A 15,136-nucleotide genomic window follows, 5' to 3' on the forward strand; every position below is an offset into this window, starting at 1 on the left:
TTTTCTTTATCCATTCATCTGTTGATGAACACTTAGGTTCCTTCAAAATCTTGGCTATTATGAACAGCACTGCAACAAACATGGGAGTGCAAATATCTCTTCAGTATACTGATTTGGGAATTAATTTAGTGACCACTGTCTTTCCAGATTGTCCCAAGTGTGTGGGAGTATAGGAGAGATATAAAGCATAATCTATGTTCATAAAGTTGTTTATAGTCTAGTTGGAATGTCAAGATACCACTTAAAGCAATTAAAGAAGACAGATGTGATCCCTACCCAAGTTCACAGCTTAGGGCAGTACCATGGCAAATCCATTTGGCTTGGGACAACAATTCCATAGGAGTGCTGGAGATTCTGACTCTGCTGATGTTGTTGACAGCTGAGGCATCTTGCCAGAGGCAGTCCTAGAATCTCAGGCATGAAATTAGTGAAGTATACTGGTTATCATCCCAAATGGCACAGCATGTATTTCCTCCTTAATATTGAAGAGGATAAAATTCCACAGGTACATATAGGACTGAGTGTCAATCTCTGAAAATACCTCAATGTCTTTTTTTTTTTTTTTTTTGCATTCCGTCTTTTTTCATCTATTTCCAGGTCGACGGATAGACCACGTACTCCTAATTGCCGATGGCATTCAAGGTTTTCCAGTTGTTCTTCAGCAAATCAGTAAGATTCTCAATTACTTGCCTATGTCAGCTGGTCAAACTAAATCAGGTGAGTTTCTTTTTTCTCTTTTCTTCTGGATTTGGAACATTAAGTCAGCAGCAGACTTCACTTTTTCTTTCTCATTTGCTTTCCATAGAGAGTGTGGAAGAAAAGGGAGGAGGCCCTCTACGGTGCAGCATCACTGAACTGCTTCAGATGTGCTGGCCCAGCCTCACCGAGGACTGTGTCGCCAGCTACACCGCCCTCTCCCAGCAGCTAGATCAGGTCCTTCAGTCACTGAGAGAGGCACTAGAGCTGCCAGGTACAAGGCTGTCTGCTCAGGAACAGATAAGAGCTGAACTGGGGAGCAGAAACAGCTGAGAGTGACAAAGCACTTTGGCACAGAAGCTTGGGACCCCAGACCTGGGCTCTGTCAGCCCTTTAGTTAGCCAGGTCATGTCTTAGTGTCTCATCACTTCACTGCACCTGTTTTCCCACCTCTCATGTGTGGTGAACACTCCATTAGCTGATACATTTTTCTCACAATGAATGAGAAATACAGCCAGCAGGTGCTCAGTAAATATTGATGAACCCTTCCCCCAAAAATGGCTGTGTTCTTCATAAAGCTGTTCCACCCCAGAAACAAGAGTATAAATAGAACTATACACCCCATAGTCATTTTATACACTCCAGACTCAAAGCTCTTCCTGGCTGAGAATCACTTGTCTAAGTGACTGACTTACAAATTTGTATTTGCCTTGTAAGTGTAGTGCCCAGGCGGCTGTCAGATGCCCCAGGCAGCGTGTAGTAGGCCCAATTCACATATCCAGTCAGAAATTGACCCAGAGCTAGACGCACAGACTGAAGCCTGTGTCCTTTCTCCTGCCATCCTCCTCTCAGAGCCCAGGACTCCTCCACTCTCTTCCCTGGTGGAACAGGCAGCCCAGAAAGCTTCAGAAGCAGAGGCCCACCCTGTGCACATCCAGACTCAGCTTCTCCAGAAGAACCTGGGCAAACAGACCCCAGCAGGCAGCAGGCAGACGGACTACTTGGGCACCTTCTTCAGTTACTGCAGCACGCTTGCTGCAGTTCTCCTTCGAAGTTTGAGCTCTGAGCCTGGTAGGTAGCAAGAAAGAGGCAATAGATTCATGGCAGGCCTTCTAATGTTCAGGGCAAGGAAGAGAAAAGATGCATGATTAAAAGGCTCTAGATAACAGCAGCAGCCAATAACACTAGATTTGTAAGGTCCTCCTCTCTTATTCATCTCTGACTTTGTTGTTGTTGTTGTTGAGACAGTCTCGCTCTGTTGCCCAGGCTGGAGTGCAGTGGCATGATCTCGGCTCACTGCAACCTCTGCCTCCCAGGTTCAAGTAATTCTTCTGCCTCAGCCTCCTGAGTAGCTGGGACTACAGGTGTGCACCACCATGCCCGGATAGTTTTTGTATTTTTAGTAGAAACGAGGTTTCACCATATTGGCCAGGCTGGTCTCCAACTCCTGACCTCGTCATCTGCCCACCTCAGCCTCCAAAGTGCTAAGATTACAGGTGTGAGCCACTGTGCCCGGCCCCATCTCTGGCTATTTTATTCATCTTGTGCTAGTTTAATTGTATAGCACATGGGAGTACTCAATTTTCATAGAATTAGTGACTCAAAAATATCTCTGTCACACCTGTGGTCCACTGTGGATTTGAGGGCCCAGCAGAGGAATCAAGGCTCTGAGTACCAGATTCTTTCCTAAGCCCGCAGAGTGAGTACTGTATGTACTTCAGTCGGGTTGAAGAGAGCAGGAGTTTTCCGTCCATGGCTAGACCTGCCCACTGAAGTTCATCTGGGGTTGGAAGTCTTTAGAGCAGTGGTAAGATATAGATAAACTTGCGGTCAGGTTCATGCTGCGAATACCTTTTACCTAGAATGAATTAACAGAAGGCTCTCAATATTGTCTTCATTTTGACACTGTACTTTTTTCTTGATTCTGGGAAACAGGGCTCTGAACTCTTGCAGTGAGTGGTCATATTCTTTACCTTTGCAGATCATGTGGAGGTCAAGGTAGGAAATCCCTTTGTTCTGCTGCAGCAGAGCTCTTCCCAGCTGGTGTCGAATCTCCTGTTTGAGAGACAAGTTCCCCCAGAGAGGTAGGAGCCACCTGCATGCAAGTCAGCCATGGGCCTTCCTGATTATTTCAAGTTAGCCAGGGGCTCAGAGCAGTTGTGTTTGGGGTTAGTAAAGAGAGTGAGGATTTCTTCCAGACTTAATCTTTTATCTTATACAACTCTGTGAAAATGTAATGTGCCTTTTTTTTTCTTTTTCTCTTGATACTTCTAGCAGTTATATTGTTAAGTATGAAATGGGTGAATCTGTACTTTATGAATAAGCAAAAATCCAAAACTTCAATAGCATGATATTTGGTTAGACTATAGGAAAACAGCATTCTGAGGTTGCCAGTGGGACATAAATGTGTACAGCCTCTACAGGAAGGCAGTTTGTGAATATTTATTAAAATTGCAAATTCATATGCCCTTTAATTTAGCAATCCACATTGGGGAATTTCTCCTACAGCCTTATTATGCATATGATAAGTGATTTATGTGCAAAATCATTTCATTGCAGCCTTGCATATAGTAACAACAGATCAGAAAACTCATTGTCCACTAATAGGAGCATAGTTAAGTTGTGGTTCATCTGTATAATGGAATACTATGCAACTAAAAAACTAAAGAGGGTCCTCTCTGTAGAGGGATGTGGATAGATCTTCCAGATGTGTTCAGTGAAAACACAAAGGGCAAAGGAGTATGTCTAATAGGCTACTTTTTGTGTTTTTAAAAAAAGAGTATAACAATTAGAAACTTTTATTTACATTTGCTCATGTAAGCATAAAGAAATTGTAAGATTGTGTAATAATGCCTATGTATGCAGGCCTAGTATGCCTTCTGCTTCTCCCCTTCTAGACTGGCAGCCCTTCTGGCCCAAGAGAATCTCAGCCTAAGTGTGCCGCAGGTCATCGTTGGCTGCTGCTGTGAGCCCCTTGCTCTTTGCTCATCCCGGCAAAGCCAGCAGACCTCCTCCCTCCTGACTCGCCTGGGTACTCTGGCCCAGCTGCATGCCTCCCACTGCCTGGATGACCTCCCACTTTCTACACAGAGCTCCCCGAGGCCAACCGAGAACCCCACGTTGGAAAGAAAGCCCTACTCTTCCCCAAGGGACTCATCACTCCCAGCTCTCACCTCCTCCACCTTGGCCTTTCTTAAGTCTCGCTCAAAGCTCCTAGCATTGGTGGCTTGCCTGGGGGCTTCCCCGAGGTTAAAGGTCAGCAAACCCAGCTTATCATGGAAGGAACTTCGTGGCCGCAGGGAGGTGCCTCTAGCTGCAGAGCAGGTAGCCCGGGAGTGTGAGCACCTTCTGGAACAATTCCCTCTGCTTGAGACCTTCCTCCTGGCCGCCTGGGGGCCCCTGCGAGGGTCCTCGCAGCAGGATCAGAGTCTGGCTGTGAATCTCTGTGGTTGGGCTGGTCTTTCTACCGTTCTCCTGGGCCTACATTCTCCCATTGCCCTAGATGTACTGACTGAGGCTTTCGAGGAATCCTTAGTGGTCAGAGATTGGTCCCGGGCCCTTCAGCTCACTGAAGTGTACGGGCGAGATGTGGATGATTTGAGCAGCGTAAAGGATGCAATCCTGAGCTGTGCTGCGGCATGTGGTGAGCAGAATGCTATGCCTCCCTTTTCCACTAGTGGTAATATTTGGCATTCACTGGGTGTATCATCACATTTAATCCTCATGGTAACTCCAGAGTAAAGTCCCACCATAATCTCATGTTATTAAGAGGAGACCACGGTTCAGAGGGGTTAGGAAACTTATCTAGGCTGGTAAGTGATGGAGTAGAGCTTAGAACCCAAGTCTATCTGACTTTAAACAGGTCCTTGTAACCAATATTCTCAATACTATATATCACAATTCTGGTGAAATTCTATAGACTACAAATGTTTGGCCCCCACCCCTGGAGGCCCAGGATGAAATTTAGGCAAGTGTTTACTTTGAAATAGGGATCAGCAAATTTTTTCTATAAAGGACTTTGTAATCCACAGTCTTGCTCATAACTACCCAGCTCCTCCAGTATAGTATGAAAGCAGCCAGAGTCAATATATAAAGAAATGAGCATGGCTATATTCTAATAAAACTTTATTATAAAAGCAGATTGTGGGTCTGTTTGATGACCACTGCTTTGAAAGCTCCCCAGATTTTGACGTGTAAGCAGAGTGGAAAGCCAATGAGCTACAACACTATTAGGATTTCTTCTAGGATTTCTACTACTAGGATTTCTAGTAGTGTTGTCCCAAGAGTTGGGTGTGATGTAGGGAATGACTTTTGGGTAGGAGGCTTGGCTCCCTTTGGAAAGGAGAAAATCCATCCTTGAAAAAGTGGAGAAATCCACTGACTGGCCATGTGGTCTTAATTGCTTGGAGTCTGTTCTTTGTATCTCCAAGATCAGATCTGTGAGATGGGTGTGGAAGAGAGAGATCTAAGTCATGATGACAGAGAATATCCAGGGAGTGAAACTAGTCTGCCTGGAATAACTTTCAAGTGGTTATGTATGGCACAGGGTGGAAAGTACAGGAAAAAGGAAAGTTTCCCTGACAAGGTGAGTCTGAAACAGTCTAATATGTTCAGCATGACAAAACATGGAGAGCTTCATCTCGTCTGTCTGTCCCTCCCTCCCTCCCTCCCTCCCTTCCTTCCTTCCTTCCTTCCTTCCTTCCTTTATTCCTTTCTTCCTTCCTTCCTTTCTTCCTATTTCCTTCTCTTCCCTCTGAAAGTGTTGCGGCTATTATCAGGTTTACATAAAGAGAAATATAGGGTAGAGATACAGCATTTTCCTTGTCATATAATGGTTCCAAGTATAAAAACTAGTTAGGTCACATGCATCTTAAGGACCATCCAGGCTCCTCTTTTATGAAATTGAAGAAAGCCCTTTCTCAAGAAGTAACCTGGACTCTTGAGCTCTTCAGGTGCCACAATTGCTGCCTCTGAGTATCTTTTTTGTCTTATAGACAAAGAAGGTTGGAAATACCTGTTTCCTGTGAAGGATGCATCTCTGAGAAGTCGGCTGGCCCTACAGTTTGTGGACAGGTGGCCTCTGGAGTCATGCCTGGAGATTCTGGCCTATTGCATATCAGACACAGCTGTCCAAGAAGGACTAAAGTGTGAGCTGCAGAGGAAGCTGGCGGAGCTGCGGGTGTATCAGAAGGTATGGGCGCTAGCATCAAGAGAAAGGAAACGGGCTTCTCACTCTGTGATCAACCCCAACCTATTCTCATATGATGGGGAACTTTAAGAAACAGAAAATGTAGGCCTGGGTTTTGCCTTGCATCTGGCTTCAGTTCTTAGGTAAACAGCAGGGAGGCCTCCAAGCCGGTTCCTGTGTTACTTATTCCCGTAATTTTAAGTATATTTGCATCAAGTGAAGGTAAGAATAACAAAATTCACATTGGAATTGTGTATTACAGTCCAGAAAGGCTTTTTCACGTCTATTTGAGCTTCGCGTATGTTTTTGTATATTATGTCTTCTATAAAGGTTGTTTTAAATTTCAGCAAAATTCCAAGAGCTATTTTGAAAAGATGCATGAAAGTGACAGTTTCAAAAGTGAAAGATTCTTCTGGGATATTTGTTATGTTCAAGCTCAAGAGGCTTATAGGGACAAATTTAGGAAGCACAGCTATATAACAAGTATAAAGTAGATGCTAATTTTCCCTCATATACTTGGAGCAGACAGAATCCAGGAGCCCTACCAGGGACAGGGAAAATGGCAGGTGAATAAAGGTTTCTTTTCATTCTTCCTTGGCAGTTTTTGTGCAGAGCTAAAATGCTGTATGAAAGGTGATCCCAGAGAGCATTCAAGCCAGAAGAATATGCTGAGTGGAGTTTTGAGATGGAGGAGCATGGGACAGGTGACCTCAGAACAATTTGTGAAGCATGGAAGCACTGTCTTCACTAGTAAAAGGCCCAGTCCTGACCTCCATATTCAGCCTTCACTCCCTGCTTGTTCTTCCTGGATAGGCTCATTCTGCTCTCTAAATAATCTTTGCTCAATTTTCTGTCTTTTCTGGCAAGTTCTGACAGCCTGCCTTTGGGGCAGAGATCTAGGGATGGCCCACCTGTGGGCATGCCAGTGACTTGTTCGTGGAGGGAGAAGCTGTAATGTGGTTTGACGGATATTCCTGTCTTTCCTTAGATTCTGGGTTTGCAGTCTCCCCCAGCGTGGTGTGACTGGCAGACCTTGAGGAACTGTTGTGTTGAGGACGCATCAGCTGTCATGAACATGATTCTAGAAGCACAGGTACCATTTTCCTGGGAGGTGTTCCCCTTCAAGCTCCTTTCAGAGTTGCAACCCCTTAGCTGGCTGTATAGACCCCTTCTGCATGTCAGTGTTCATTTTTTAAAAGAATAACTATACCACATTGTTTTTTTATTGTGAAATTTGCCAAAATCTAGATAAGTATAGAAAATAATACAATTGACTGTTTTGTATTATCACCCTATGTTCATACCTGAGATTTTCTACACTGTATACATTAGGTACAGAATGTACTCCTCAAAGTAGAATTGCTGGGTCATCATTCATTTGCTAGGATATTACCAACTTGCTCTTCAAAACACTCACCCCAGTTACACTCCCACTTGCAGTTCCTGTTATTCCATAACCTTGTCACCTTTTTATTTATTATTAATTTTTTTTTTTTTTTTTTTTTTTTTGAGACAGAGTCTTGCTCTGTCACCCAGGCTGGAATGCAGTGGTGTGATCTTGGCTCACTGCAACCTCCGCCTCCCGGGCGCAAGTGATTCTCCTGACTTAGCCACCCGAGTAGCTGGGATTACAGGCACCCACCACCACGCCTGGCTAATATTTTTGTATTTTTAATAGAGACAGAGTTTCACCATGTTGGTCAGGCTGGTTTCAACCTCCTGACCTCAAGTGACCGACCCACCCACCTTGGCCTCCCAAAATGCTAGGATTACAGGCATGAGCCACCGTGCCTGGCCCCTTGTTACCTTTTTATATTGTCCAACTTTTCACTGTTTGTAATAAGATGACATCTCATTGTTGTTTTTATTTACTGATTACTAATAAATTTGAATATCTGTTCATGTGTTTATTGGACTTTCAAGTGCTAAGTAGGATTTTGTCTGCCTTTTGAGAAGCTGACTGTGGATGCTTATTCAAATGTTCATTGAGGAAATACTTACTGCATGCCTATTATTTGCCAATCACTGTGCTAGATGGTGCTGAAACAAAAATAGTTAAGCTGTCCTTGCTCTGGAGTGGCTCACATTTTGGGGAGGGGGTGATGTATGATGCATGCCTCATAATATACAAATGACAGAAGTAAGCCCAGATTCTGGGAGCACACACAGGGCACCTAACATAGCCTGAGAAACAAGGAAGCATCCTGAAGAAGGCAGTCCTAGGCAAGGTTGTGGGGAGTACATTCCAGGCACCACCATGTGGGAATATTTGAACAAAGCCCCAGGAATTCTATTCTCTGAAACTTCATCTACAGTTCACAAATTGGGGTTGGAGGTAGTGTCAAGAGGAACATGGGTGGAATCCAACCACCAACATGTTTATTTGGTCTTTATAGTATTGGTCTGCAGAATTTTTATTTTTTCATATTGACTTTATTGCCAAAATTTTAAAATGCAGAAATTTTATGATTTAAAAAAAATGTTGTAACTTAAAAGTCTGACAATATTGGGCCTGCTCATTCTTATTAGCAACAGTCAGAGCTGAGCAGGTGCTGTGTCCTTTGAACAGTCTTTTCAGTCTTTCTCAATTCCTTAGAATCTCCCGAGGGATGACACCAAGTGTCTGATGCCACATGTTATCGGCTTTTTTTTTTTTTTTTAAGTAGTGCTAAGAGGAAAGTGATATGAACAATAAGCCTGCTTCAATAATTTTCATCATAATGAGGTTCCCATCAGCCCTTATAAACATTCCTGGGGCTTTGTAGACTCAAGACTGCTGCGAAGAATCAGGCAGTCATTTAAGGGGACTGGAAGCATGTGTGTTTCCTTCCAGGAGTATGAGCTGTGTGAGGAGTGGGGCTGTCTTTACCCTATTCCAAGAGAACATTTAATCAGCCTACATCAAAAGCATCTTCTCCACCTTCTAGAAAGAAGAGATCATGAAAAGGCTCTGCAAGTAAGCCCCCAGTTCTTTCCATTTTTCTTCTAGGGTGGGACAAGTTTAGTCAAATCAGGTGGCTTTATTTTCATGTTGAATCCCCTGCAATCTCAGATCTGCTCCTTTGGGTTTTTCAGGAGCTGCTTACAGTCTTCTTGAGCAGAAGGGGCCTAGCCTTGCACTAAGTGCCAGATGGGGCAGCTGGGTCCAGAATTCTGCTGAATTCTGGTCCTGTCAAAGCCATGGCATTTGGGAAACTACAGGGGTGGTTAAAAAAAAAAAATGAATGTAGAGAAAGGGTTTGTCCAAAATGAGTAAACCTAAATATTCCTTTCTCAAACAAAACAAGGCTGGTCTAAGAGCTCTTCTGCAGGCCTCACCTTCCTCCTCTACCCTTCAACAATAGCTCCTGCAAAGAATCCCTGACCCCACCATGTGCCTTGAAGTCACAGAGCAATCCCTCGACCAGCACACTAGCTTGGCCACTTCTCACTTCTTGGCCAACTACCTCACCACGCACTTCTATGGACAATTGACTGTTGTCCGACACCGTGAAATACAGGCGCTGTATGTGGGATCCAAGGTAAGGAGGAAAAGGGGGTGTTGGGAAGGCATGCCTGAGGGAGAGACTGCAAGCCTAGCTCCTCTTTAGAACTTGCCTTTTCAATGGCTCTTTGGCCAGGCACCTGCCATCCCCGGCTGGTGCTGTATGCAATCTTTACCCTAGCAGCCCACTGTATTCTAGTTGAGTCTCCTAGGACTTGTCATTCTCTTCCTGTCCTGCCTCCATTGTGAATTTTACCTGGTCCTCTTAAGTTGCCTTTATGGTTTCCATGGTATCTGCTATATCAGTGTTTCTCAATTCTAACAATATATTAGAATTACCTGGACTTTAAAAAAAAAACGAAACAAAAAACAGGTTATTCACCTCTACAATTAAAACAGGTCTTGGGATAGGGACTGGATATCTTCCAAAGGGCTTCTGATGTGAGGATTTAAAACTGCTTAATAAACTTGTCTGTGCTAGTGGAAGAGGGTTAGTTGTATATGTAATTAGATGACATAATAAGTTCTTGCCATTGATGTATAACCTTGGAGACTTTAGTAGAAGAAACTGCCAGCTAGAAAAAAGTAATCCAGCGAAGCAGAGTTTGAGGAGAGCTAGGACCCTCTGGCATTCTTCTAATTATTCTGTCTGGCAGTCCTATATACTCCCCCACAAATAAAATGAGTACTAGGAGAGCCATAAATATAACCACTTACCCACTTACTAAGAGTTAAACTACATAACATGTTCCCTAACAAGATGCACTCAATGTGCTGTAGCTAAGTAGGGGAACCCTTGAAAACTGGCAGTGAGCAGAGTCAGTGAACTTATTTCAAACCTAGTGACCGCTACCTCTAAGGTGAACTTAGATTCATCATTAACCTGTAGGACATAGGAGGTGCCAGGTTTCGTCAGACCACTAAAACCACCTTGTATTTCTCATTCTGAGTACAGCCTCAAATAAACAGAATGGTGGCATTAAGGGTCAGGGACAGTTCAATCATACCTGGAGGAGTCTAGGCCAAGGGTCAACAGGCTACCACCTATGGGCCAAATCTAGTTCCCAGCCTGTTTGTGTAAAGCAAGTGTTATAGGAACACAGATGCAACTATCATTTACGTGTTTACCTATGGCTGCTTTCAAGGTACATGCAGAGCTGGATGGTTGAGTACTCTCTGATCCTTTATAGAAAAAGTTTACTAACCCCTCATCTGGTGAAGGTACTTGGAGTACTTCTCAATTACCATCTGCAGAATTTAGTGGGGAGCTCAGCCTTGCTTCCTAAAAGACCACAAGTCCATTTCAGTAGCTGGCTATGCGCCTTTTGTTCTCATGCACCCTTCTCCTTTCCAGTAAGAATCTTGAGTTTCTTCTGAAATTTGTGTACTGTTTTTTACTCTATGGATCTATCCCACAAACAGATTCTGCTGACCCTGCCTGAGCAGCACCGGGCTAGCTACTCCCACTTGTCCTCTAACCCCCTGCTCATGCTAGAGCAGCTGCTTATGAACATGAAGGTGGATTGGGCCACTGTGGCTGTGCAGACTCTGCAGCAGCTGCTGGTTGGGCAGGAGATTGGCTTCACAATGGATGAGGTTGACTCGCTGCTTTCCAGATATGCAGAGAAAGCTCTGGACTTCCCATACCCTCAGAGGGAGAAACGATCAGGTAACTGCTAGCATCCTGGAAGGGGATTCTGCATGGAGAAAGAAATGCCATGCTACATTCTTAGTTTTAATTTTCTCCCTTTTTAATATTTTGGGTTGATCTAGAGTGAACGAATACATTTCAGGACAGAGAGCTCTTTATTATACAGTAGAGATCTTGGTCTTGGAGGAAGTAGAATAATGACCAGAATTAAAAAGTTGTAGATGACCACTGCATGCATAATAACATAAAGGCTTGGAAAACAAAATAGGCTGGAAATGGTCTCTGTCTGGCCTTGATGTAGTGGGCTCTTCATTGCCGTCATTTGGTATTGAGAGTATGCCTTATTCCCAGGATCACATCAGATCACTTGTATATGAGCTGACTCAGCCTCTTCTACGATGAAGAAACTGAAGTATGAACTGATGTTCCCAGCCAGCTCTTTTTTCTTACTCCCTACCCTCCAGGGGCATTTCAGCATCTTCCACTTCCTCCTGGGCATTTTTACATTTACTTTGTAGAATCCTATCTCATATGCCTAAACATGGTTTGTTTTTTGAGGAGTTTAAGAAACATGCATGCTGTGGACTTAGAGGTACTTCCTCCGTTCTCTTAATACCTAGTCGAGTCATGGAATGACAAGCAGAAAAGCCAACAGACCTTTGTTCTAAATGCCTAGGGTGGTGAATCAAGTGCTTATGGTAGAACCATATTTTGTCAGCATTTTCTCTCTCTACAGATTCTGTAATTCATCTCCAGGAAATTGTCCACCAGGCTTCAGATCCCGAGACCCTCCCTAGATCACCATCAGCAGAGTTCCCTCCTGCTTCTCCTGGTGAGAACTGGCTCTGATTATTCATTAACATTTTTCAGCTCAGTCTTGCCTTATTCTGTCTTTCAGAATGTTCAGTTACAACATTATTATTTTATCTTGGTTCATTTCAGCTTTATATATCCCCCAAAAATTCAATATACAGTAAATTCTTGTTATTTGTGGCAGTAGATCTATAAAAGTTTCCACACTGAACTAACAAATCCAGAACTCTTGCTCCTAGGGAAAATATGTACATGTATACACGTATCTCACATAGATGGTAATCTTAAATCCTAAAAATAACTCATCCTAGGCAATTCTATTTCTTTTTGTCTACAAAGGAGGTTCAGAAGTGGTAAGTGACTTGCCTGAGGCCACCCCCCAGGTCCCAGAATTGGGATTCATCCAACTAGCCCCAGCACTGAGCTTCTTGCACTACCCCGCACTGTCCCTACCATCTCTATCTTCTTGTAACTGTTGTTTTTTGTTTTTGTTTTTGTTTTTGTAATGGAGTCTCGCCTGTCACTCAGGGTGGAGTGCAATGGCTCACTGCAACCTCCACCTCCTGGGTTCAAGCAATTCTCCTGCCTCAGCCTCCAAGTAGCTGGGATTAAAGGCGTGTACTACCACACCCAGCTAATTTTTGTGTTTTTAGTAGAGATGGGGTTTCACTATGTTGGCCAGACTGGTCTCAAACCCCTGGCCTTAGGTGATCCACTTGCCTTGGCTTCCCAAAGTGCTGGGATTATAGGCATGAGCCACCACGCCTGGCCAGGTCACTGTTGTACAAAGGTCGAAACAATCTTAGCTGGGAATCTGGGAGTTGAGTGTTGGGTGACTCAAAATTTTCACTACTGCATGTGTTTCCAAATGACCACGAAAGCAAGATGAATATTGTTTTGAGGCTACAAATATTAACAAATAAGCAAGTTCACAAATATGCAACCTGCTATTAATGAGGATTGACTGTACTTAGTCCTCAAGTTCATACTGTCACACACAAAGCACAAGCTCCTTGAAGGCCTCAGCCATGTCTTGGTCACCTTTTTCACCACCCTTCTAGTTCCCTGGTCGCCAACCCCTACACAGCGGCCTACTCTCAGAAGCTCAGCCAAGTGTTTTTTTTTTTTGCCAAATGGTCAAAGGAGCAGGATTCTAAGGTCTCTTCTTCTGAGTGCTACTAAGAGTCACTATGTTTAACAGCTCTCCTTTTCTGTGACCAGCCAACATTGCTCTGCTAAGTGATGAGAAGTCTTTATACATCATAAAGCAGACTGTGGCATTTTCTGGACATACTTTGAGAATTAGCCATGCTTCATGATAACCAGCTGAGCTGAGTGGAGGGCTCAGCCTTGCAAGTATATGAGCAGCTACATGCATCTGCATAAGGCAGCCTGAGCAACTTTGGTGTGCGTGTGAGAGAGCTTTTTGTTTTGTTTTGTTTTGTTTTGTTTTGGAGACAGGGTCTCACTCTGTTGCCCAGGCTAGAGTGCAGTGGTGCCATCAGAGCTGACTACAGGTCAGTTCCTCCAGCCTCAGCTTCTCAAGTAGCTATGACTACAGGCACACACCACCATTGCCTGGTTAATTAATTTATTTTTTGTAGAGACAGGATTTTGCTTTGTTACCTAGGCTGGTCTTGAGCTCCTGAACTCAAGTGATCCTCCAACCTTGGCCTGCCAAAGTGTTGGGATTACAGGCATAATCTGCACCCAGCCTATATGAGCTTTTTTATTATGGAATATTTGCAACCACAAAAGAGAGATTAGTACAAAGAATGCCTCAATTCTTGTTAGCCAGTTAAAATAATTATCATCTCATCATGACCATTCTTGTCTCTTCTATACCCCCACTTCATTCTACCAGACTATTTCGAAACAAATCCCAGATATCATATCATTTCATTTATAAATATTTCAGTATAAATCACTGAAAGGTAAGGACTTTCATAAAACAAAGCCATAATATCATTATCACATCTAGAAACAATAATTCCTTATTCTCAAATATCAAGTCAGTATTCAAATTTCTCCAGCTGTCTCATCAAGGTTTTTTTATGGTTGGTTTTTCTACACTCAAGATCTAAATAATATCCATACCTGGCATGGCATTTGGTAAAATTTCTCTTAAATCTCTTTTTTTCTTTTTTCTTTTCTGAGATAGTCTCCCTCTGTCACCCAGGCCAGAGTACAGTTGTATGATCATGAATTCCTGAGCTAAAACAATCCTCCCACCTCAGCCTCCCTGGTAGCTGGGACTACAAGCACACACCAGCATGCTTGGCTAACCATTGAATTTTTTCTTTTGTATAGTTGGAGTCTTGCTACGTTGCCCAGGCTGGTTTTGAACTCCTGGCCTCCAGTGATTCTCCTGCCTCAGCCTCCCAAAGTGCTGCAATTACTGGCATGAGCCATTGTACCAGCCTCTTAACACCTTTAATCAACAGGTTCCCTGCCTCTTTTCTTGTTTATCCATGCTACCTCCCTTTTATTTGTGTAAGAGACTAGTCATTTGTCCCCTGGAGCTTCCCACATGCTGGATTTTGCTCACTGCCTTCCTGTGGCAGTCTGCATCTTTGTCCTCGGAATTTCCAGGACACTGGTAGTTAGATCTAGAAATGGGACTTGATTCAGGCGTAACATTTTTTAGTAAGTTTACTTGATAGCAGGTGGTGTACATGTCCATCAGGAGGCACACAATGTTCAGTTGTCTCTCTTTTATGACACAACCAACCACTGATGATGATTAACTGGATCTATTCTTTCAATAAGGCTTTGTAAAATGGTGAAATTCTATTATTCCCTCTTCATCTATAAGCTGGTATATTGATTACCTTTTACTCTGACCTCTGGCTCTGCCTTCCAGGTATCTCCATTGTACATTCCCCCAGTCTAAAGGAAAGGAGTTTCCCACCAACCCAGACCCCACTGGAATTTGTGCCCCCAGCAACACCCCCTGCCAGGCATCAGTGGGTACCAGATGAGACTGAGAGTATCTGCATGGTCTGCTGCAGGGAGCACTTCACCATGGTAAGCAGCATTGGTCTCCACTAACACCCTCAGGAGAAGGTAAAGGAGAATTTTAGTTCATGACCTGAGTTTATAGTTACCGCCTGTCCCCAAGAGAATATTGATATTTTCAGAACTGCCAAATCTAAGACGTTGGGTTTATATTTGACCTTACCAGAATGTATTTTCTGGATCCAGACAGGTAGCAGACATCCTCAAATATCCTTAAATTCTAAAATCTTTGCCATTGTCGTGAGATAATAAAAAAGAGGTAGGACAAGTCACCAGATGTCAATTA

General features: G+C 43.5%; 1 protein-coding gene across 1 annotated transcript in view; it reads left to right on the forward strand.

The window, feature by feature from the left end:
- Positions 1-15,136, forward strand: part of ZFYVE26 (zinc finger FYVE-type containing 26) — a 72,851-nt gene that overhangs the window by 32,397 nt on the left and 25,318 nt on the right. Inside the window, exons 17-28 of the mRNA XM_039469164.2 lie at positions 598-717; positions 806-970; positions 1,549-1,767; positions 2,678-2,780; positions 3,594-4,339; positions 5,691-5,887; positions 6,873-6,977; positions 8,718-8,840; positions 9,229-9,405; positions 10,791-11,037; positions 11,756-11,851; positions 14,696-14,859. Coding sequence (XP_039325098.1) covers positions 598-717; positions 806-970; positions 1,549-1,767; positions 2,678-2,780; positions 3,594-4,339; positions 5,691-5,887; positions 6,873-6,977; positions 8,718-8,840; positions 9,229-9,405; positions 10,791-11,037; positions 11,756-11,851; positions 14,696-14,859 — 2,462 coding nt within the window. The remainder of the gene's footprint in view (positions 1-597; positions 718-805; positions 971-1,548; positions 1,768-2,677; positions 2,781-3,593; positions 4,340-5,690; positions 5,888-6,872; positions 6,978-8,717; positions 8,841-9,228; positions 9,406-10,790; positions 11,038-11,755; positions 11,852-14,695; positions 14,860-15,136) is intronic.

This window comes from Saimiri boliviensis, chromosome 2 (assembly GCF_048565385.1).
Source record: "Saimiri boliviensis isolate mSaiBol1 chromosome 2, mSaiBol1.pri, whole genome shotgun sequence".
Lineage (NCBI taxonomy): Eukaryota > Metazoa > Chordata > Mammalia > Primates > Cebidae > Saimiri > Saimiri boliviensis.